This window comes from Conger conger, chromosome 1 (genome assembly GCF_963514075.1).
Source record: "Conger conger chromosome 1, fConCon1.1, whole genome shotgun sequence".
In the NCBI taxonomy this organism is placed as follows: Eukaryota; Metazoa; Chordata; class Actinopteri; order Anguilliformes; family Congridae; genus Conger; species Conger conger.
In genome coordinates, this window is record NC_083760.1 from 6,362,570 (window position 1) to 6,385,149 (window position 22,580).

General features: G+C 48.3%; 1 protein-coding gene across 1 annotated transcript; it reads right to left on the reverse strand.

Annotated features, from left to right (window-relative positions):
* Positions 1–450: 450 nt before the first annotated feature.
* On the reverse strand, positions 451–22,334 carry kcnk5a (potassium channel, subfamily K, member 5a). The gene is given in 7 exon segments (XM_061253631.1): positions 451–1,667; positions 1,718–1,951; positions 1,954–2,046; positions 3,365–3,533; positions 4,294–4,460; positions 6,772–6,883; positions 21,845–22,334. Coding segments are annotated over 7 exon segments (1,536 nt in total). The 5' UTR covers positions 22,031–22,334; the 3' UTR covers positions 451–1,092.
* Between the last annotated feature and the right edge of the window lie 246 nt (positions 22,335–22,580).

The window sequence follows — 22,580 nt, forward strand, 5'->3', positions numbered from 1 at the left end:
GTGTGGGCCACCGAGGACCCACTGGAGAGCCGGGTTTGAGGCAGGATATTCACACGTTTTGTTCAGAAGCGAGTGTATTTTTACACTGTGCAGGTTCATGAAACACTGAAAGATAGCAGCGGTGTTGCTCGTTCGTTCTATCGTCCCCCCCCCCCCGGCTGCATGATTCAGTCGGGTTCCGGCACAAAACAACGGGTTCAAACACCATCATATCCACCCCCAGCACGACATCCGCGAGGGGATAAAAATAACGGGGAGGAAAGAAAACAACTCCAGGGTGTGGAGCAGTGGGGGGTCAGGTCAGGGGGGGGGGGGGGGGGGGGGGTTTACAATCTTACAAAACTTCCCGTTACACATCTTTTGGGAAGAAGAGCTCATGCCAGGCCCAAGCATTTGCCTGAATATCCAAAGAAAAAGAAAGAAAAAGAAAAAAAAAAGAAAAAAGTACCCTTTGCTTTTTGTTGAAGAAACACTGGTCATGAGGGGGGACTCAAATCAAGGCCTACATGTCATCAGAAAAAGACACTCCTTCATTCTCAGTAATATTAACACAATCAACAATAACAACGCACCAATATGGTGAATATGATTTGGGGAAACTAGAAGCAATCCACATTTGGAAGATATTGTCAAGTCTCCGTGAAAAGTCCGTTTAACACCGCCGAACAGAGAACGCAGGATCTCTTCGACGTGAATGGATCCGTTACAAAAGTTCACAGTCATAGAGGCAGGCTCGTTAAGACCTTCCGTTTCTAATAAATACAATAACACGGATGCAATACGTGATAAGACGACACAAATGCAACTGTTGGGATTGTTAAGACACAAGAGCGGTCCGCGTGTAAGTGTCGTGTTGTCGGTCACAACGCGGTGGTTCCACAAGCACAGAAAACAGCCAAAATGGCAGTCACGGCTGCTCGTGGCCGTCACGCGAGAACGTGGACCACGGACCGGAGTCTGGTCCGCCGGTAGCCGAACCGTTAGCCAGTACTTTCAGTCCTCTTCAGCCGTTAGTCGAGTGTGTCCGCCTCCTCTCCGGTTCGCGTGCGTGAAAGGAACGTAGGAGCGACTCCCACAGCGAGGCGAAGAGTCTCAGGACTCCGTGTTGTCCTCCTTGGTGTACTCCTCCACCAGCTGCTCGTAGGAGTGGCAGCGGTCCGAGCTGTCCGTGGTGAACACCGACCCCTCCGTCCCCTCCGAGCTCTCCGACTCGGAGCCCGGCTCCTCCTTGGAGTCCGTCTCCGACGACTCGCCGTTCTCGTCCGACGTGGACAGCTTGGGCCGGCCGTCGTCGTCCAGCAGGTTCTCCTCGTCGATGAAGGTGATGTTGGCGTTCTGGAAGATGAGCGACTGGTAGTCCTTGGAGTCCCAGGCGCGGCCGCCCTCGCCCTCGCCCTCGTCCTTGTCCAGCTGGTTCTCGTACACCCCCTCCTGGGCCTCCAGGTCAGCCTCGCCGGGCGTCTCCGTCAGGAGCATGCCCTCCTCCAGGCCCATCAGGTAGCTCTTGGACTTGGAGAAGGCCACGGTCATCCGGTCGCTGAAGCTGTAGCGCCGTTTCTGCCGGGGCGAGCGGTCCAGGTTCAGGATGGCGTTGTCGCTGCTGACCGTGTCTCCACAGCTCTTGGAGCGCATCTGGTCCTTCGTCAGGCCTCCTCCTCCTCCTCCTCCTCCTCCTTTCCTCCTCCTCCTCCTACCCCGACCCCGACCCCGACCGGGCTCCCGTTGCCGGACGGCGGCTCCTTCTTGACGCCGATCTGCTTGATGAGGTCGTTGTAGCCCTCCTGCTTCTTGGACAGGAAGCTGAAGATGTTGACGTCGTTTGCGGACGGGGGCATCCGCAGCGAGTTTTTGTTGGCCTCCTTGTAGTGCCGCAGCTCGTCCAGGGAGAGCTTCCTCCTCTTCCTCCTCTTCTTCAGGGCCTTGTGCGCCTCCACAACCATGCGCACCTTCAGTTGAAGAAGAGGGAGAGCCAGGCCAGGCCCAGGTAGATCCACACCTCCACAAAGTAGCGGTAGAGAGTCGGGTAGTCCACGTCCGGGTCAACGCCTGCAGAAAGGAAAGACAAACAGAGTGAGGGGGGAAATACAAACACTCAAACTTACCCTGCCCTCATTACCACTGCGATACCGTTTATGCAATTACACTTCATCGGCACAAAACACGCAGACTTTCCATCTTCCTAAATCTTGGGAGAGCTCCTAATGCATCTAGCAGCTGGTCACTTTATATAAAGATGCATAATTAAGCTTTTACTGGGTTCCATAGTTAGTGCTTTCATAGTTTAGTTTTTAAAGATCAAGAACACAACACATAACACCATCTATAAGATGCAAACCCATGAATAAGTTATAAACTAATGCAACTTTGGTAACTTTGCAACTTTTGTCTCGTTTGTGAGTAAACCCCCCCCCCCCCCCCCCCAAAAAAAAAAACAATAGTTGAGTAAAATTATAAAAGTTGAATTAAACAGATGTTACTCTAGAATATTTAATAATAATTTTTCCAATGGCATCTAGCATCTGAGATCTTTCCAGCCCATTATATTTGTGTAGGAGAGAGAGGGGGCAGAACGTGTGTGTGACGTTACACTGAACAAGCCCCTGCATTGACGGCCTGTGCCACAAACAAATTCACAATGTCTCCAATGTCGACTCAAAAGGAGCTTATCAACGCTAATTACCGTTTTATCAAATGTTCAGCCGATGACTAACCACACTTAACCGCACTGAAGGAGACCCAGTGACCAAGCCAAGTGTGTTTTAAGTGGAATTAAATAAATAAATAAAACAATACAACAAACATGAGCCCTAGAGACCGGTTATCTAATAACTACAGATTAGAAATATTTTACTGCAAGTGTGTCCTAGTAATAGCCGACAAGATTTCCAGTTTTCCCAAGGTCGACACAGTTTCCCGCTATACACTAGTGGAAAGACAGACTATCAGGGACAGGTGTGGGGGGAATTTAACCATTTAAGGTGTAAGATCACAAATGTGCGATTAGAATGTTCAGTTATGTACATTCTAATGTGGATGTAACAATCTAGAACTCCGAAAGCAATGGAGTTCTAGAACTCCGACTTAGAACTTTGAAAAAAAAGAAAAATAAATAACTGCTCTTCAAAGGATTAAATGGTTAAAGGGTTAAAGGGTTGAGGGGGCAGAAGGACTGGGGTCAAAGGTCAGACAGGACAGGAAACAAGTCTGTTGTCTGTTCGACTCTGATATCAGCGGCAGCCCACAAGACTACGCAATGCCTTGGACGGGGTTGCCCCGGCCTCAGGACGCTGGTCTCAGCGAGTCGCCAGGAGGCAGGAGGCCCCGTGAAAAGCCGGCGCGCGGGCGAGGAGAGGCCACGACGTACCCGCCACCATGTCCCCGAAGCCGATGGTCGTCAAGGTGACGAAGGAGAAGTAGAGCCCGTCGATGTAGGACCAGCCCTCCTGGCACATGAAGACGAAGGGCGGGATCACCAGATGGACCAGCACCCCCCACAGGATGAAGATGGCGGTGCAGGTGAACTGGGCCTTCCTCTGGAAAAGAGGACACAAGTGTGAGGGTGGGAAGTCGGGAAGTTAGCAAAACAACTCCAGGGCAGCTTGGTCATCTCCAGAGTCAATTCTCCATAACCATACACATATTGAAAGTAGACATTCCAGAAAACTTATGAAATTGTTCATTTTTACAACAAAGTTTTTTATTTATTTTTTAAATTTTTTAATTTTACACCATCATATACCAGCAGACGTGTATATCGATCAAACATCTGTCAGTTTTCTGTTCCCCTCCGATCAATATCCTTTTCACTCAGCGCCACACTTCATTTGACGTCAGTCGACGCCCTGCCCTACCGTTTCACTCTTGTATACGTCATATTGTGGAAGCTAGTGCCGCTCCAACGTCCGTTTCGGCTTGTCATTAACAGGGCCGACAGCCAAGTGTTTTGTTTGACAATTGTCTATAATAGCCCAGTACTTGTTTTCTTTGACAATAGGACGTTTTTTGTTTTTTTTTCACCCGCACAGAGTGGTCAGTGTGGAATAGCTTGCCAGGACATGTAGTGGAGGCAGTAGTGCTAGATATCAGACAACAGATCTGGTTTTTTAGGCTAAACTAAGCATTATAGACACTTTAGTGGGAGGACAATTGTGAGCATGTTGGGAAGAAGGGCCAGCTCTTGTCATAAAGTTATGTTAGATCAACACTCTCCACGGTTTTTCAAAATAGATCACCCTCCATCTCCTCGTAGTCAGGGGGACATTACAAACGGCGAACCACGAAACGGCCGCTCACCAGGGTGACCCCTCTCTTGGTCAGGTACAGGCCCAGGTGCTTGGCCCGTCCGCCGAAGAACTTCCCCAGTTCGCTGATCCAGGTGAAGCAGAGCGGCACGCCGAAGAGGCCGTAGAAGATGCAGAAGATCCGGCCGGAAGACGTCTTCGGGGCGATGTTCCCGTAACCTGCGTCACACGACAACGAAACAGGAAGATGATTAAACTTAAAAAGTTCCTGTGTGGACAAGAGACAGGGACTGCAAGAGTCACCAGAGCACAAAACAAAAAACGTGATCTCTTTAAGCTGTGCTGGGTGCGTGAGCAAAAGGCTTGCGGTAACACGTTAGGGTGGTGAGGTGCGCACAAGATTTGTCCTTGAAGAGACGGAAAATGCAAAAAAAAAAAAAAAAACAATTTAAAAAAAAGTTTGGGATTTAGAGGAGGTATCTGGAAACCACAGTCCAGGGAGCCACAGTGGCCCCAGGGTTTTATTTCCAAACAGAAGCTACTTTAGACCTTGGAAACAAGCCGTGACTATCCCGGACTGCGGCACACAGAAAAGAAAAAAAGAAAAAAGAAAAAAACTAAACAAAAGCGCAGACAATGGAGGCCTCCAGGACATGAGTTTCAGAAGCCTGATTTAGAGGAGGTGGCAAACAACCAACCACCAACCACCCAACCGCTCACGACGTCCTCCTGGGTTATGGTTGCTCAATCGTCATGAGGAACAACCGCAAACGAGAAAAACAAAAGCACAATAACGGACACAAAAAGCCAACTCCGAAATCTGATTTCCACACACTAAACCGGCAGCACCGGTGGGGTCATGCAGCTAAAAATGCCAGGACATTACATAACGAGAACAGACCATTCAATGCTCGCCTTTTCCTACCACTAAAGTGTACAGTACCTACATATCATATCGAGCATTGCGTCAAGCCGGGTCTTGAAAACCACCCACAGTTTCTGCCTCCACTACATGACCAAGCAAGCTATTCTACACGGTGACCAAACGCCGTGTGAAAAAAAGAATGTCTGGGCTGAATTGCCAATTTCTATTTACGCCCCCTCGTTCTGCTAACAGAACAGAACCTGAAGAATCAATTGTGTTTCACCTTTATGAATAAAATAAAACTCTCCTTTGGCCATGAAAGCACCTGGTGCAGCACTGACAGCAACACACATGGGGAGAAGCTCAAGTACACCACTTAATTTAGCCGTTTGTTCTGTACCCGATCCTATGTGATTACAGTAGGGCACTGTACCCCTGTGCTCAGTCAAACACTGTCCTGGGATTACAGTAGGGCACTGTACCCCTGTGCTCAGTCAAACACTGTCCTGTGATTACAGTAGGACACTGTACCCCTGTGCTCAGTCAGACACAGTCCTGGGATTACAGTAGGGCACTGTACCCCTGTGCTCAGTCAGACACAGTCCTGCGGTTACAGTAGCACACTGTACCCCTGTCCTGGGACGGCCTAACCACCTGCAGGAAGACCAGTTCCTATCGCCCCAACCAAATTTAAACAACCCATTACCGCACAAGAAACAAAGAAGCAGCGCAATACAAATATTATGGACACAGATCACATTACACCACAATTACTCCACTTCCTGCCCCCTGGGGCTCGGTAGATTAAAGGAGATGCTGAGTAACTCGGAGAGTGTTTAAAGAAAAAAAAAAATATTGATATTAAATACAAATTTAAAAAAGCCCAATCATAATCAGACCTGGGTCAAATATGTTAATTGTTTCATGATTAAATACTTTTCTGCGCTCTGGTTGATCTTGCCTGGGCAATTGAGCCAACCAAGAGGACCAGAAGGCAGGGTTTGCACTTTTCTCAGAGTATTTCAGACTTTCCAATATACCAGACAAATTCAGTAATGCTTAGAAAAGGATTTGAATCGAAAACAATTACATATGTGACCCAGGTCTGATCATAACACAACATAATGGCCATTCAGCACAACAATGCTCGCCATTTTCCTACCACTAAAGAGCACTTGGTTCTCACCATTTACCTACAAATTAGATAGTGTCCAGTATTGGATCAAGCTTGGGGGGCATGTCACGAAGCAGGATTTCTGAGTTAGCCGGATAACGCCAGAGTAAAACCCAGACGCTTCCAAAGCTGGAACATGGACGGAAGTAAATGAAATCGCTCTTCAAACTTTTACGCAGCAAACTTATCCAGCTAACTCAGTAATCCTGCTTCATGATACAACATAACATAAGGTTATGTTATGTTATATCATGAGTTTTTGCCCCCCCCCCCCCCCCAAAAAAAAATGTATATCATATCATGAAGCAGGATTACAGAGTTAGCAGGATAACGTTGGAACTCAGTAAACTCAGCCAGCTAACTGAGTAACCCAGCTTCACGATAAACCTCCCTGGTCTTGAAAAAAGTTTTTGCCCCAGCCACTAGCCAACTCCTAGATCAGCGAAACGGGCCCGTGTTGGACTCGGTGCCGGTACAGACCGATGGCGCACCTATGGTGGTGATGACGGTGGCGGCGAAGATGACGGCATTGGGCCAGTTCCAGTTGTTGAAGGTCTTGTTCCCCGTGATGGTCACGCCCTGCCCTGCAGCCTCGGACACCACCTGGAGGGACGAGGGGAGACAGCGGTGAGACTCCAGCGAGCTTCGACCGACAGACAGACGGTCGACCTGACCACCGTGGTTCGCTTTGACCGCGCAGCCAGGGCAGACGAAGTAGGGAAGAGGTTAGGGGCGTGGAGGTGTTGTGCCAGAGAGACCACATGATTACCCGATGAGCCAATGAGGAGAGACCTTCTATGAATGGCACACCCAAACTAAAGGTTGTTCTCCAATCCCCAACCTTGACCCTCCAACCTCCACCTCCACCTCCACCTCCACCTCCACCTCCACCTCCACCTCCACCTCCACCTCCACCTCCACCTCCACCTCCACCCAGATAATCACGCTGTACTACAGATCCTGTACAACCACAACTGTCAACCAGGCCAATGAAAGAGGCGCATTGTATGGACGCCGGGACAATGCGGCATAAAATCTAATATTACAAAACCAGGTGAAAGGCAGATCAAATTCCACCAATTCATCAGCATTGGTTTCCTAAAAAAAGAAAATGCAGACCGGACTTCCTCTATACAGACAAAAACAGGCAAGGGAGCGAGAGAGGACACGCGTGTGTCAGAAGACCTTATTTCTTCAGGAGAAGGTGTGTGTGTCAGTGTTTGTGTTTTGGGGGGGGATGGGGGGGGTGTTGTGTCTGGGCCACTTCCTTCCACCGAGCGGCTGATGTTATCAGGCTCCAGATGCGTCCCTTTGAAGGGGGGGCCATTAATGATGACCTCACGCAGAACCGGGAGCGACAGTCCTTCACCTGGGGGTGGGTGGTGGTGGGGGGGGGGGTTGGAGAAGGGCTCTGGGGCGGTCAGAACGGCAGTCACACATCAGCACAGGCTTACGAGCCAGGAGACCAGGCACAAACCGTCTCTGAACATCTCATCCGTCATCCCAAAATCAAAGGAGTTGGGAGTGTTCAGAACGGGGTTCAGCAAAAGTGCAGACAATCTACACGACTGTACGGGCAACATTTGGTCATACTCACAAGAGTAGACTGTCATGTCAAGGTCAAACTAGGCCACCCAAATACAACAAAAAAATATTCAAAAAAAACTTCAGCAACCATGGAAAGCACAAATTAGTTTTTTACCAGATTGGTCAAACTGAGAACTGGAATGTAGGGAGTTGTGTAACCACATTAGTTTTCCAGATGTAGGGAGACAGAGGTGATTAGGTGACCAGATGTTCAAGTCAATTTATTATTTCAGAGATTTGACCAGAACACCAGGGATAAACACCCCCTCCAACTTTTATATATAAAAAAAAGACTGGGATCTTGACCACAGTAAATCATTTCAGGACCTCGGTTTCGAATCATCTGACATTCAACAGTGGTTCCCCATGACTGTCATGTGAGGAGCAGTGAAACCATACCTTTACCCTACTGCTGAACACAACGGTTCCCCATTTCTGCAACCACACCGAGGGAACAAGAGCACTGGCTTCTCCCTCCTATCTATCCACTGCAGCACAACAGCAACAGCAACAAAAGCAACAGCAACAACATGCTTGATCCCAGCTCACATCCTGGGTAGGGTTGGGTACCGAAACCTGGTACCCAGCGGACCAAATCACAAAACAAAATTTCAGTACCACACACCTTCTCTAGCCAACTATGACTCTTGTCGAATCAGGCAGGCTTAAGACAGCCGGTACCCTTAAGCAAGCCAGCCAATGATAAACAATGTCAAAATTCCAAAAGCGAAATGGTGTAGGTAAGTATAAATTATAAATGTACACATTTATACAAAACAATTCATTTGTTCAATTTCTTTGTTTTTGCAATAAAAAGATTTAATTAACATCACTGTTTGCTCCATTTTAAAGAAGGTATCGAATCAGGCACTGGTACAGCTTTATATTGTTATGGCGAAACAGAAAAAAATACCAATCTCTAATTGTGGATAGCCTTTAATCTCCACACATACCAGAAAGCAATATGCTACGCAGTCCAGGGGCAAAGCAGTCAAAAGCAGCTCATGTCATTTTCACAAATATGATCTACCAATTAATACACTTCAAAAAAACAGAAAGCAGAATTCCCCCGGGAGATGAGTGCACTTGGTCCGAAGCCACAACTACAGAGTTATGATTATCAGGATAAGGCATACATCCCCCCGCCTCCGTACGCACTACCCAGGAATACAACTTTCTGCCAAGTTTGGGAGAAGAAAAAAAACAGACGGAGAGACAAATGCACACAGTGGTGAAAATGAGGCAGCTGGGTTAGCCGGCCGCGGCTAATAAGCACCCAGTACAGCCCCGCTCTGTCATCACCAACCCCGCCACTCCAGAGGAGGGAATTCTGGGATCAGCTCAACTGGAGCACGAGACCTGCTTCCGTCACACCCAAACACACGGATCACATGATCAGCCAATGAGCCAATGAGGAGACCCTCTACGAATCCCACAGCAAAAGAGAGAGACCACATGATCTCGTGGAGGACGTCGTCAAATGAGAATGCACACCGCTGTGTGGAAAGGATACGGGGAACGGAAAAGTGACGGGCATTAAATCGACATACACACCCACACCCACTGGTACATGATGACAATAATTTTTCAAGAAGTGGATGGAAGAGGAAAAAAAAAAGAAAAAGCTTTGAATATATACTTTAAGATGTGTTCATGTGGTTATGAAGAATGGACTAAACTGAGGAAAGCAGAAATGAGTGTTCAGCTAACACACACACACACACACACACACACACACACACACACACACACACAGCAGGGGTCAGGAACACAGAGCGGATCGAGATACCGTGTGAAAGAAACACCTGTCCTGCAGCATGCGAGATTAACGCACGCACTTGGGCCCGTCTGAACTCTGACTGCGTCTGAATGAGGAAGGATTACAGCCGACGGGACAGGTTATCGCCCTCACGGCCAGGAAAACACCGCAGCCTTCGTGAAAACGCCTCTGTTGTGTGAAAACGAAACTAGCTTAATCTGCATCGCACAGCAGCGATTCCAGAAAACCAAGCCAGCTAAGCAACGCAACTGGGTCTCACAGGAGGAGAGGAGAACGCACTGCACTAAGGTATATCACAAAGTGGGCTTGCAGAGTTAGCCAGATAACTGCACCGAGTAAGATCTGGAACAGCTCTTTATACTTCCATGCCTGCTCAAGATTTGAGGGCTCCAGTTTGTAGTCACTGCAATTTTCTGGCTAAGAATTCCTGCTTTTTGCGAAACAGGGTCCTTGCATAAAAAATATATATATGAAATTGAGGTTTTTCCGTGAAAGGATTAACCGTAAGTGACAGCATCCGTTTCACTGGAAAGGGAAAGTGAATGCAATGGAAATGGGCCGATCCTTCTCTGACTGAGCCCGAGAAAATGCAACACCTCCCTCAGAACAAAGGCTGTGCCAATCCACAACCATGACTCAAGATTATTCACCAAAGACTCCTTCACATGCTGTGAGAGAGTGGGTGAGTGTGATAGAAAGAGAAAGAGAGAGAGAGAGAGGGAGTCTTTGAAAGAAAAAGAAAAGAATACGTATATGAAAAAGGCACAAGGCTCAAGGAATCGGTGGCACTTTTACTGTCTATCGATGGACTGCACCGGTCTCAAGGTAGATGGCAGGTAGATGGACACTCACCTGAGTGCGTGCGTGCGCATTTGAGTATTTGAGTTGAGTATTTGAGGATTTGAGTGCGTGTCCACCGGGCGGTTGACTATTAACTTTATATTTCAGACTTTTGACCTGGATAACCAGCATACAGCACAACGTGATCCTATTACATCATGTAGCCCCCAAAAAAAAAAAAAAAAAAATGGGGGGGGGGGGGGGGGGGGTGATTTCATTCAAACACTGACCTCACGTCCTGACCACACGGATCCAATAAAAGAAAAAAAGAGAAAAGCGTTATTTCACCCGGTCTGCATTAGAGCGGGGCATTATCCGCTCTCCGTTACACGGTCTGGTGAGCGGGCCGGCGCGCGGGGAACGGGCCGGCACACCTCCGCGCCGGCCGCCGGGCCCAGAGGAATGTGCAGCTGCTCCCGAATGCAACGACGATGCGTCACACAGCCCGTGCCGAGAGCGCTCGAATTCCCCGATTCGTAAACAAAAAATTATCTGCGCGCTGAATCACGGACCTTCTCAACCAGGAAAACATCCCCAGACAAATTCTATACACAGTAGCCGAAGACAAACACTCTTGTCAAATTCCCATCTCCGCACTGCATCTATTGTATATGTGGGGCTAGCCTGTAGCCCAGTGGCTAAAGTACATGACTGGGACCCGGGAGGTCGGTAGTTCAAGTCCCAATGGAGCCATGACCTGCCCACAATTACATCAGCTGTTGGGCCCTGGAGCAAGGGGACCCGAACCCCCACGTTGCTCCATGGGGGATTGGCTCCTGCATTGTGTGATCAACTGCAAGTAGCTTTGAATAAAAGCATCAGCTACGCAACTGCAATGCACATGTTCTACCTTCATTTGAAGAGAAACAGCCTTACTTTAACAGCACGTCTGCCTGAGAAAAGATGAAACATTCCGGTATTTCTACAGAGAGAGATAAGGCTCATGTTTCGCAGCTGCTGAATCCAGTTCCTGTAAACTAGCGATTACAGCTTGTATATGGAAATACTCATCAACTCAAGTGTTGCAGGGCTACAAAGCAGGAAGTTTACAGGAACATTAAGTGCACCCAGCAAATGGAGCAAAGGTTTTCTTTCCCCCAGGAAAAAAAAAAAAGAAGTTTACAAGATAAAGCATTCAACGTGCCCGCAAAATGCCATCTAGAAAAACATCTTGAAAAAAATAGTTAAAAATCTTTTTAAAAAATGGAACCTGAGTGCTCAAAACACAGCAGAGGACTTCTGATATTTCACAGAACGGAGCTGCAGAACAGCGAATAAGCATGTTCAATTTGGGTGCACCCGGGGGACTTCCATCCATCCATTATCCTACCCCGCTTATCCTGAACAGGGTCGCAGGGGGGCTGGAGCCTATCCCAGCATACATTGGGCAAAAGGCAGGAATACACCCTGGACAGGTCGCCAGTCCATCGCAGGGCACACACACCATTCACTCACACACTGGGCAATTTAGACTCTCCAATCAGCCTGACCTGCATGTCTTTGGACTGTGGGGGGACTTTTCCTGTTCAATTTCCACGTTCTTATTTACGTTGGCCAGCACACAGTGCTCTTGTGATTGAATCATGGCTACACAGACAGCAGAAGACTTCAACCAATTCCAGGTTGACGCCAACAAGGCGACTTTGACAATTCCTGAGCCCAAACATACTGACCGTGTGCAATCTTTTTTCGCAACTTATTATTCATCTCGGTTTCTTAAACAATCCAAAAGATTTCATAAAAGCAGAAATGAGTATTCTTGTTGCGACACGCATAGACGGAGATCGCGCCTGCCGGTAAGAGAAGAAAATCTGCAAGCGTGCACCATTCAGCCACTTGCCCCGTTTTCGTTCAAGAACAGCGTGTACAGCTTGACTGGACTGACCAGGTGGCCATAAAACGGGAGCACTACCCTCCGACCCCAAACCCCCCGGCGAAGACCGCCAGAAAAAATGAAAGAAAGAGAGAAAAAAAGTGTTGCATTGATCTCCCTGCTTTTTTTAAGCTTACATTGGCAGCAGCTCGATGTCCACACTAAATCTACAGAGTCACAGATAAACTCCCTGTGTATGGCCAGGCTCCCAGTCTGCGGTAAGGGCAGTGCAAAGCATGATGGGATACACCCAACAAACGACTCATGGTAACCTCTCTGAACAGACTTCCCAAAACCCAAAATTATCATTCATCCTTTTTTTTTTTTTTTTGACAGCAACAAAAGTCATATTTTCCCCCAGCACATTTCCTCTACCTGTCACAGTAGATGTTAAGGAAGTGCCAAACTGACGTGTTTAAATAAAGAAACCGCTTCCTGTAAGCCTCAGGAATGCTTGCCTTTGCCAACCGCCGTACTATACCGAGACTACCTACCCGACAGCTGAAGCCAAGTAGGATCCACTCGGTACTAGGATGGGAGATGACCTGGGTAATAAAAATATAATTAAAAAAAATAAAATAAAATAAAAATAAAATAAAGCAGTTGGGGGTTGAAGGCGATGTTGCGATGCCAATAGGTGGGCAGACTAACCTACAGGATTAATCCATTAACCTCAGTGCCGCAGAGCAGAGATGGCGGTCACGGATGTAGGAGGACAGGCGATGATGGCTTTCAGCCAAGATACCAGAAGATAAGCTGATGAAACGGTCACGGCGTGCCGCATTGATCCGGGGATTATCTGTGTCGAACTGCTAATCCGTCAGCACGATGGCACCTCCAAGTTTCACCGGCTTAGTTCCTCAATCGTGACACCGGCCAGCGATCGATGGCCATTCGGCCGAGAAAAGAGACTAAAAGCCAAGTCTGTGGTTGAAATCCGACTCCCCGCCTTGCAGTAACGCGCTTTGAGACGGGCGAACTGTAGCGTAGCGGTTAAGGTACATGACTGGGACCCGCAAGGTCGGTGGTTGGATCCCCGGTGTAGCCACAATAAGATCCGCACAGCCGTCGGGCCCTTGAGCAAGGCCCTTAACCCTGCATTACCTCCAGGGGAGGATTGTCTCCAGCTTAGTCTAATCAACAGTACGTCGCTCTGGATAAGGCAATTAATGTAATGCAATGTAATGTAATGAGACACAGACGATGCATAAATCCACTATTCTTAACTATTGTTATTGCCGTTATTGCGATCGTGGGGGGGGAGGGGGAGGGTCAGAAGTTCACCGCACAGAGAACAGCGCTGTGTCTCGGGATCCGACTGTAGCCTCGAGATAAGGGGCGAGGCGTGAAAAACCACAATGACAAACGGGAGGCTGTTATCGCCCCCGGCGCGTTTACAGAAGAGCTGCTGTTCGCCCGGTACTTTTCCACTCCTGTAGACGTCTCAGAGCAGCAGCGGGGCAGAGGCGGCCTACACCCAGAGCGCCGTCCAGGGTTCGCCCGCGCGGCCGTCAGATACAATCTCTGCCATTTACATGACAGTTATCACCGCGACGGGGGGGGGGGGGGGATGGCGGTTCGCGGTCGCGATGAGCGCGCGTGCGCGCACGCAGAGGCGCTGACGTGCACTTTCCAAAAGTTCTTTAAAAATGACCTAGTTCGGGCCGTTTCACGACGCATCGATAAATCGGACATTCCGAGCAACCTGGTCACCCCGCGGGTCGCAAAGCGACAGAGAGTTTGGGTTAGTGAAGACGGACCGTTTTGGCGTCAAGTGTCAAGACTCGTTCGAACATTTGCGCTTGACTTCCCGCAGTAGGCCACGGGTGTTTTCTTTTTAAGCACAATGGGAGGACGACATTTATAGAAAAACGCTGGTTTTGTTGCATCAAGTGTTCAATTTTAGCGCGAGGACAAATGCTCCCCAACCCACTCAGTCATTATACCGAGGTCAATTACCCCCTCAGTGGTGCTGCTTCCTACAGAGATGCTAATTTTACACCCAAACCCTGCACTCATTCTCAGCACAGACGACCGGACCTGGAGGCCCAGCGGTTCCTTGGGTTAGTTTGCCGATATAAATCCCACAAGAGCCCCGGCAAAAGTTTTTCCGCCGAACCGGTCGTGAATGAAAACATTGCGGGCCTGCACCTCCTAAAAATTGTCCCAAACGCGGCACCGAGGAACGGTCTTGTTCACAGTCACAGCAAAGAGCTCCCGCCCAGGTTAACCGAGGCCTCGACTATCACGACGATCGCAATGAGAATGTGTGTGTGTGTGGGCGTGCGCTTCTGCACTGCGGTATTCCAAGTATAGAAGGAGCGCTTATTGTCGCCGAAATACTGGCACCCAGTGAGGCTGCGCCAACGCAGAGGCCCCAAAAGGTCAAAGTCAGCTAGCGTACCGGCACTAATGCAAGCCTCAGCGCAGCACAGACGAGCCTGGTGGACCAAGAAAATCCTGTTAGCTAAACTGAAACCATGACGGGCCTGTTCTGACACAAACTGAAAGCGCAGGAGAGCAGCGGAGATGAACTAGCGAAAGGCGCGTGCGCGTTCCCGGGAAGTACCGAAAAACATGTGAAGATCCCCCACCCCTGCAGTTTTTACATTTCAATAAGGGCAGGGTCTGCCAGGTTCCAGCCCACCTCAGTTCTCCTGTCCAAAGCTGAATTTGTAGTTTGGATTAAGGCAAAACCCTTTGTATTTCGTGCACCAGCAAAACCAGTCGGCAACAGAGCCCATCCCTGCCGAAAATTCCAGCTAATGCCAGCTGGGATTCGAAGGTGGTTGAGGCTGTGACTGGTCAAAGCTGGTCTCCAGCGGGACAAGCTGGATAAGCTGACCGAGTAGCAGGTGGATTAGCTGACTATACAGGCTTGTCAGCCGGTAAACGGTGTTGAAAAGTGTTGAAAACGCAGCTGAAACCGGCTTGACCAGCGCCAGCCAGTGTAAGCAGGGATCTCCACCACCCTGAGACGGTCCATCCATAACCTGCATGTCTTTGGACTGTGGGAGGAAACCGGAGTACCCGGAGGAAACCCACGCAAACTCTGCACAGAGAGGCCCCGGCCGACAGGGATTCGAACCCAGGACCTCCTTGCTGTGAGGCGGCAGTGCTACCCGCTGCACCATCCGTGCCGCCCATGAACATACAAGCAGCACATCGTGCTCCATTCAAAATAATGAGACCAGCCCGTAGCTTTGTGGCGAAGGCACATGACTGGGACCCGTCAACCTCAAATCAGTCAATCTCGACAAGTATGTTCTGTATGTATGTAGTGTTATATGAGAAGAGCAAAACACCCCCCCCCCCCAAAAAAAAAAAAACAGGAATAAGGAACTTATCTAACGTAAGCTGGTTCATCCTCCATTTTATGCTGAGCAAGGGTAGATGTGATCCATTACAGAACTCAAGGTCTAGATAACGTGGTAATAAAAGTAAACATTTATTGGTCTTTCATAACCAGGACAAAGTTAAAATCATAACCCCCCCCCCCAGGGGTAATAAAGTAAACATACACACTCAGTGAGCACTGCATGAGCCATTTAGACATTTAGACTTCCGCTGCCGTAGCCTATGCACTTAGAGGATTAATGCATCTTGGTCATGCAATGGTTCTCTTCTGCATACCATTGTGTGGTTATTCGCGTCCCTGTCACTTTTGACCAACCTGGCCCTTCTCCTCTGAACTCTGTCATTAACAACGCATTTCTGTCTGCAGAAATGCTGCGCACTGGATGTTTGTTTTTTTTTTTTAGCACCATTCTCTGCAAACTCTGGAGACTTGTGTGAAAACCCCAGGAGATCAGCCATTTCCTTAACTCAAACCAGCCTGTCTGGCACCAACAATCATTCCACGGTCAAAGTCACTTTTCAAAGATCACATTTCTTCTGACATTTGGTCTGGAAAAACAGATGAACCTCTTGACCATGTCTGCATGCTTTTATGCATTTAGTTGCTGCCATGTGATTGGCCGATTAAATATTTGCATTAACAAGCAGGTGTACAGGTCTACCTCAAAGTGAAAAATTTTGACTCACTGAATAAACAGACACAGGAGGAAATTATGGCCGTTTAAATTTTAGAGTCTGCTGAGTCTACATCAAGGGGCACGAGAAGCTGACGCAGAACTTTCTTGAACAAATGTTGACGTACACATTATTTTCCTAAATTTGTCCCCGTTCTGCGAGCCACCAGCGTAGCCAAGGACATGGGATGACCCTTCTTCGGCGGAACCCTGCGGGATTAGAGCCGGAACCCGTTTTACACGTCAAACCTGTCTCAGTTGGCCACCGCAAAAAACTCCCACCTCGGCGGCTGCAGACCCACAGGGAGCTCTGGGTTTAATCACTCACGGGTTAACCGCCATCCCAGGGGGCCCGTACGAACCAAGACTTTCCGGATGGACTGCCGAGCGGTAACTTGACCTCGAGCAGACGTCCCTTGCGCAGTTAAAGCGTAAGCCATCGCTGCGCTGTTAAAGTGTAAGCCATTGCAAAGCACCTTGAACGGTCCCCTACGTCACTGAAAACTCTCGAGACGGGGGGGGGGGCATTTCGATTGTCCGAAGTCCCGGGTGAGAAACGGCGTCTGCTAGGAAACGTTCGGCCCCGTTCGCACCCGGGAAATCGAACCCACAACCCGCTTCGCTAACCGCTGTGTTAGACAGCCACCCTCACACGGCTTCATATGCACCCAGCAGGACCTGCGGCCTGCTCTTACAATGTACACAGAGACGCACAGAGACGCACAGAGACGCACAGAGACGCACAGAGACACACAGAGACACACAGAGACACACAGAGACACACAGAGACACACAGAGACACACAGAGACACAGAGACACAGAGACACAGAGACACGCACACACGCACACACGCACACACGCACACACGCACACACGCACACACGCACACACGCACACACGCACGCAGAGGCACACAGACACACACACGCACAGAGACACACGCATGCACACACACACGCACAGAGATACACAGACACACACACACAGACACACACGCACACAGAGACACACATGCACACACACACAAACGCACGCACGCACAAACAGACACACACACACGCGCACAGAGACGCACATGCACACCGACACGCACACATCCCATCTGCCGGAACAGGAAATGGCACAGGAAGTGAAGCGGCGCTGATTACGCGTTAAGGCCGTCTCCCCCATCGCCTCGCGCTGCAGAGCCCAGAGCAGAGGCGCTGACAGGAAGAGTGCACTCAGCCCAACGGCAGAACTGCGTTCGCTTTTTAGTCTCATTCCCCTCGGTTACGGAGAACAGGAAGTGTCAGTTCTACAGAGAAGAAAAAAATTAATAAATAAAAAAAAATTTTAAATTAAAAAAACACTTTATGCTGTCCTATATTCATTCATTCTTTCAAGCTCATCAGAGGAGGTACAGGACAGAGGAGCCTTTAAAAGAAAGAATGAGAGAGGTGCAGCTAAATAAAACAAAAAATGAAACGGGCTGGAGGAAATGATGCAACCAGTTTCTACGGTTGCTTAAATGAGAGATTTATATGCAGGGCTGAGGAAAGGGAGGTGGTGATGATTCCCGGGGCCCACAAAACTTCAAGTATGATTTTAAAAAATTGGAGCCAAGAGCAATATTCTTACAGGGGGCCCCAGAAGTCCCTAGCTGCACCCCTCTTAAAAGTGTGTGTGTGTGTGTGTGTGTGGGTGTGTGTGTGTGCGCGCGCCTTAGGAAAAAAGGCAGGACCTGAGGTAGAGCGTTTACCCCTTCAGAACTTTACACAAGCTTCAGCCTGAACTGGCAGCTGAGACAGCAGACAGAGGAACGATGACCTACAAAAAAAAGGAATAAATCAGCCCGGTCACAAGACCACTCTGATTATTAGATTACGGGGTCTGAGCGTGTGCACTATACCACCTCCGTAATCTGTTGCACTTGACACCAATCGCAGTTCGAGAAGAGAACTTAGTGCATTTAGTGGCGGCCGATGCCCAAATCGCACAGCCAGGAAACTTAACCCCTAAAACACCCCCCCCCCAACACTCCACTCATCATCCCCGTGTGAAGAGATCGGCTTACTGCATCTCAATGGGGCCCCATTAAAGACAAGCCAAACAGCCTGATCCAGCTCCACCCCAACGAAGAAGATCACTCAACGAAATGGATTATCACGCGGGTTTTGCAGGGCCGTTTCCTAAAGTACAGGAGCGGGGCTTCAAAAGGAACCCCCTGGGGGGGGGGGGGGGGAGGGAGGGAGGGAGGGGGGCTAGTTCTAAAAAGTAGTGGGAGTCAATTAGGTAGTAAAAATGAAAGATATAAATTTAAGGAACAGGGGGGTGGGGGGGGGGGAATGACAGGTAGGAATTACAGCCACAAGTCCGATGTGTGTTATCGTGGGGGTAGCCTCCATAACCCATGAAGCCTTCCCCAAATAAATTGTGGAGGGATTATGGGCAGCGTGTCAGGCCCCATAACTTTAGCTTCTTATTGAGGGGGGTAGGGTTTCCCCCCCCCCCCCCCCCAGAGGGGAGCTACACAATACAGTCTTTGTACGGAAGAAGAGTTTCTTGCGAGTTTAACAAAATGGCGTCTCGACGCCCCAGGGGCCAGCTGACGGACCGGTGCTTCCAGAGCCGAGGTTCTGGGCAGTGTGTGGGCCGGCTGTCCCACGACATGGGAGCTTTAGGCTGGGGGGGCCCCTTCCAGGCATGTGCGCCTCATTGGCTGTCCAACAGCTGAGGAAGCAAAATGGCGGGGAGTGAACGAGGGGCAAAGCTATAAATTATTGTGAAGCTTCTGCGATCACTGCTACATATGTGATGGCCGGGGGAGAGGGGGGCATGTCGAGGCACGTTTTGAAGTTTAAGGTATTTGGAGAGACATATAGAAACTCAGAGCTCACTTTGACAGAGCTTTGCTTCGCCCCTCTCACCTAGTGACCCCGCCAGCGTTTGCACCATGCACACGCCGGAGTGGGAGAGAGAAGATTGTTTATTTTGTGCACACAAAATAAACACTCTCCAAAATGAGACTTTCTTCAGACCCCGGCGGACTGCCCTTCGACAGAGAGAGACGCCGTCGATTCCAAAGTGACAAGAAACTTTCCATGAATGAGAGGTTGCATTGTCAACCACCACGTGCAGCATGAAGGGTCAGTCAATATTTACTGAAGATAATTCAAAGGCTCAATCAATTAGATGTGACAGTCACTGACGTTTGGCTTACGGCGAATGAAAAGGACAATGATGAAATACTGCAACAACACGACATCACAACAAGAAGCTATGACATCACAATAGAGAGCCACGTGAGTCTAAAGGACTGCTGTGTTTAAACAGCAGTGGTCACTGAACTGTAGCTGTGACATGAGGTCTCAAACAATTCACTCAAACAAGCTACCGGTTAAAGCGACCGGCAAACTCGACTTGCGCACACGGTGAGGTCATTTGCTCTTAGTCAAACACCCCGCCAGTGTCAATGGGAGCAGACAGAATCGCCAGACAAGTACACACATCGATCGCGTCATCCATCCAAATGGGCAGTGTGGTTCCGGAGGCCTATCGAACACACTCCACAACGTTGGGCTCCGGACTTCAACTCCCATCAGCCCTCTGTGCTGAAATGACAGTTGTCCATTGTTTGCTATAATCTCACGCTGACCCCTTTGCAAAAACAAACAAGCTCACTGTATTGCCATCTACGAGGTCAATCTGAATTTCCTTGTGTCTAAAGCCGGATGGACTTCTCACAACAGTAGACAAACATAACATAATGAAAAACTAAGTTGGACCATACATGACACCGGCCTAAAATGTTGGTTCAACCACTCTTATTAGTGTCAATTTTGTACCTTTCCAACTTCTCAAGTGACATGTACACTCCTCTTGTGGACAAAATTAAGCCAATTAGTTGCTGGCTGACCGAGTAATCCCTAAAACAAAAGACACAGCCAGGACTCAAACCTACAGTGCTACTGCAGGGTAGATTCCATGAGGTCCCGGGTGATTGCCTGTCACTAGTCAAAGACAGTACTGGCGAACGCAAAGCCCTGAGTGATTACAGACAGACAAACAGTACACACACACACACACACACACGAGCCAGCTGTCATTGTCTTAAGCGTTTGCATGACCGCTTTCTCACAGCTAGCAGGGCGCCACCCCAGGCAGATGTTCAAAGTTCAGCAACTTCAGCTCAGGCACAGCTGAGGAACTGCACAGCACCGAGTCAGCAAAGATCGCCGCTCCAGATCCGTGTAGCCTGTCAAAACTGCGCCCAGCCCCGTTTGCAAAGCAAAAAATTGGCTCTAAACTGCAGCATAATTCAGCCCTAAAAAAGGACAGTAATTCTTATGGTGATTGCATCTCACTGCCCTGAAAATAAGACATGCCCAACTAAATACATGAAGGTGATGAAGTAACATCATAAATGCTTCTGTATTCTGATTCTGGGAAAGCCTCATATTATGGATTAGAGGAAGATTGTTTGTGTACTTAATGATGCTTCCCCATCGAGAGACACTAGTCTGTTCCTCCTCATTGTCCTTGATTTTAGGCCAATGTGAGGTTGCTTTGCTTGTAATAAAGGCTCTGACCCCCGGCGAAATAATAGCGAAATTAAATATACTTGGGCCTCCATTACATATAAGAATTTTTACTTTCTTTAGAGTACCATAAGTAACGCTGCAGTCTCTGAAGTCTGCCAGAAATGCCATTTCATTGTTTTAAAGACATACTAATTGTTTATAGCCTTCGCGTAAACCAAACGATAAAAACCAATTGTGGTTTAAACGTCAGGTCCGAGCGCTGCCGCATAACCCCAGGGTTATGGTTAACCGAGACAATTAATGTTTACTAATGCCTGCAGATTCGGTGGTGCAATGAGACCGGCGAAAGGATGCAGGTTTGATGATCTAGAAAAAATTAATGGGGCATACTCAGCTTCAAGAGTTCTTCCGAGTGTTTAAGAAGCTGTTAACAGAACGGATGATATAAACTATGTTCGAACTAGCGTAGTGTGCACGGTTAGTCCGCAAACGTTTAAGCGCCAAGATAATAACTTTCGATCGCCACGGATGCACTGTTGACGTGATACAAGCCACTCGGATATCAGATGCATTTACTGCTGCTTCATTGATCGCGCCGGCGTCTTTCAGATTGCATGTACTATGTACTATGTACACCTACCACAAACCTAACGTTAAAAGATAATACACCGAATTAACAAAATGACACGGCATAACATCACACGACGGCATACATATTTATAGTTGTGTAGGACTACAATTGTATGGTCTGCAGGAATGAACCACTTAAAACCACTTGAAGAACGCTGTAGTAGGTCAGTCTACATTATAACTAGTGTTGCTGGGCGAGCGTTTGCTGAACACGATTATACTTTTTAAACTTTCCCCACTATCCCGTTCCTTTTCTTGTTGCAAGGGGGAAATACAGATTAGCATTGTTATTATTGTCATACCTCCAAAATCTTGTCCAAGTCTTCAATCTTGAGACAGGGGTACTTTTGGAGTAATTGATCCTTTTCATGCGTGTAGTTTTTAACCGCTCTCTTCCAGTTCGGCTCCTCGAGAACTTGAAATATTGCTGCCCCAATTGACAGATAAAAGATTATTGCTGATGTCAATAATGGGCCCTTGTCCACCATAATTAAGCGTGATATTGGCGTTACTTGAAACCCGCAGGAAGAACACTTTTGAATTTGGAGCTTTTCACACCAAGCGCATGCTCACAAGCCAATTTGGAACTGGAAGCTAAAAAGTTTCTTCTTGTGAATTCCTTGAAAACAATCCTAATTTGTTCCCCCTGGAGACACAAATTATGGCTGCTATGTTTAGACATTAATCTTTGGAAAAAAAACAGTTGTTGTTAACCACGTTAGGAATTTCTATTGACTAAACTTCAACAATACAAAGGAGCGTCCCGTGGCTCTGCTTTCACCGTCCTCCGCACGTGCGTAACTACTTGGTGTAACACAAATCAACTGGTGCGCCAGGCTAAATGTAGACCAAAAAAAAGTTTTAAGGGGAGTGGTAAAATAAGACAAAGAGCCGCCCATAGAAGGGAGAGGAAGAGAGCGAGAGGAAGGGAGAAAAAAAAGAAGTACAGGTACGTATTCCAAGACCTTTCAAGGCTCTTCAACTCGATAGATTTACAAAGCGATTTAGATTATTTCTTGCACTTCTTTTCAAGCGAAT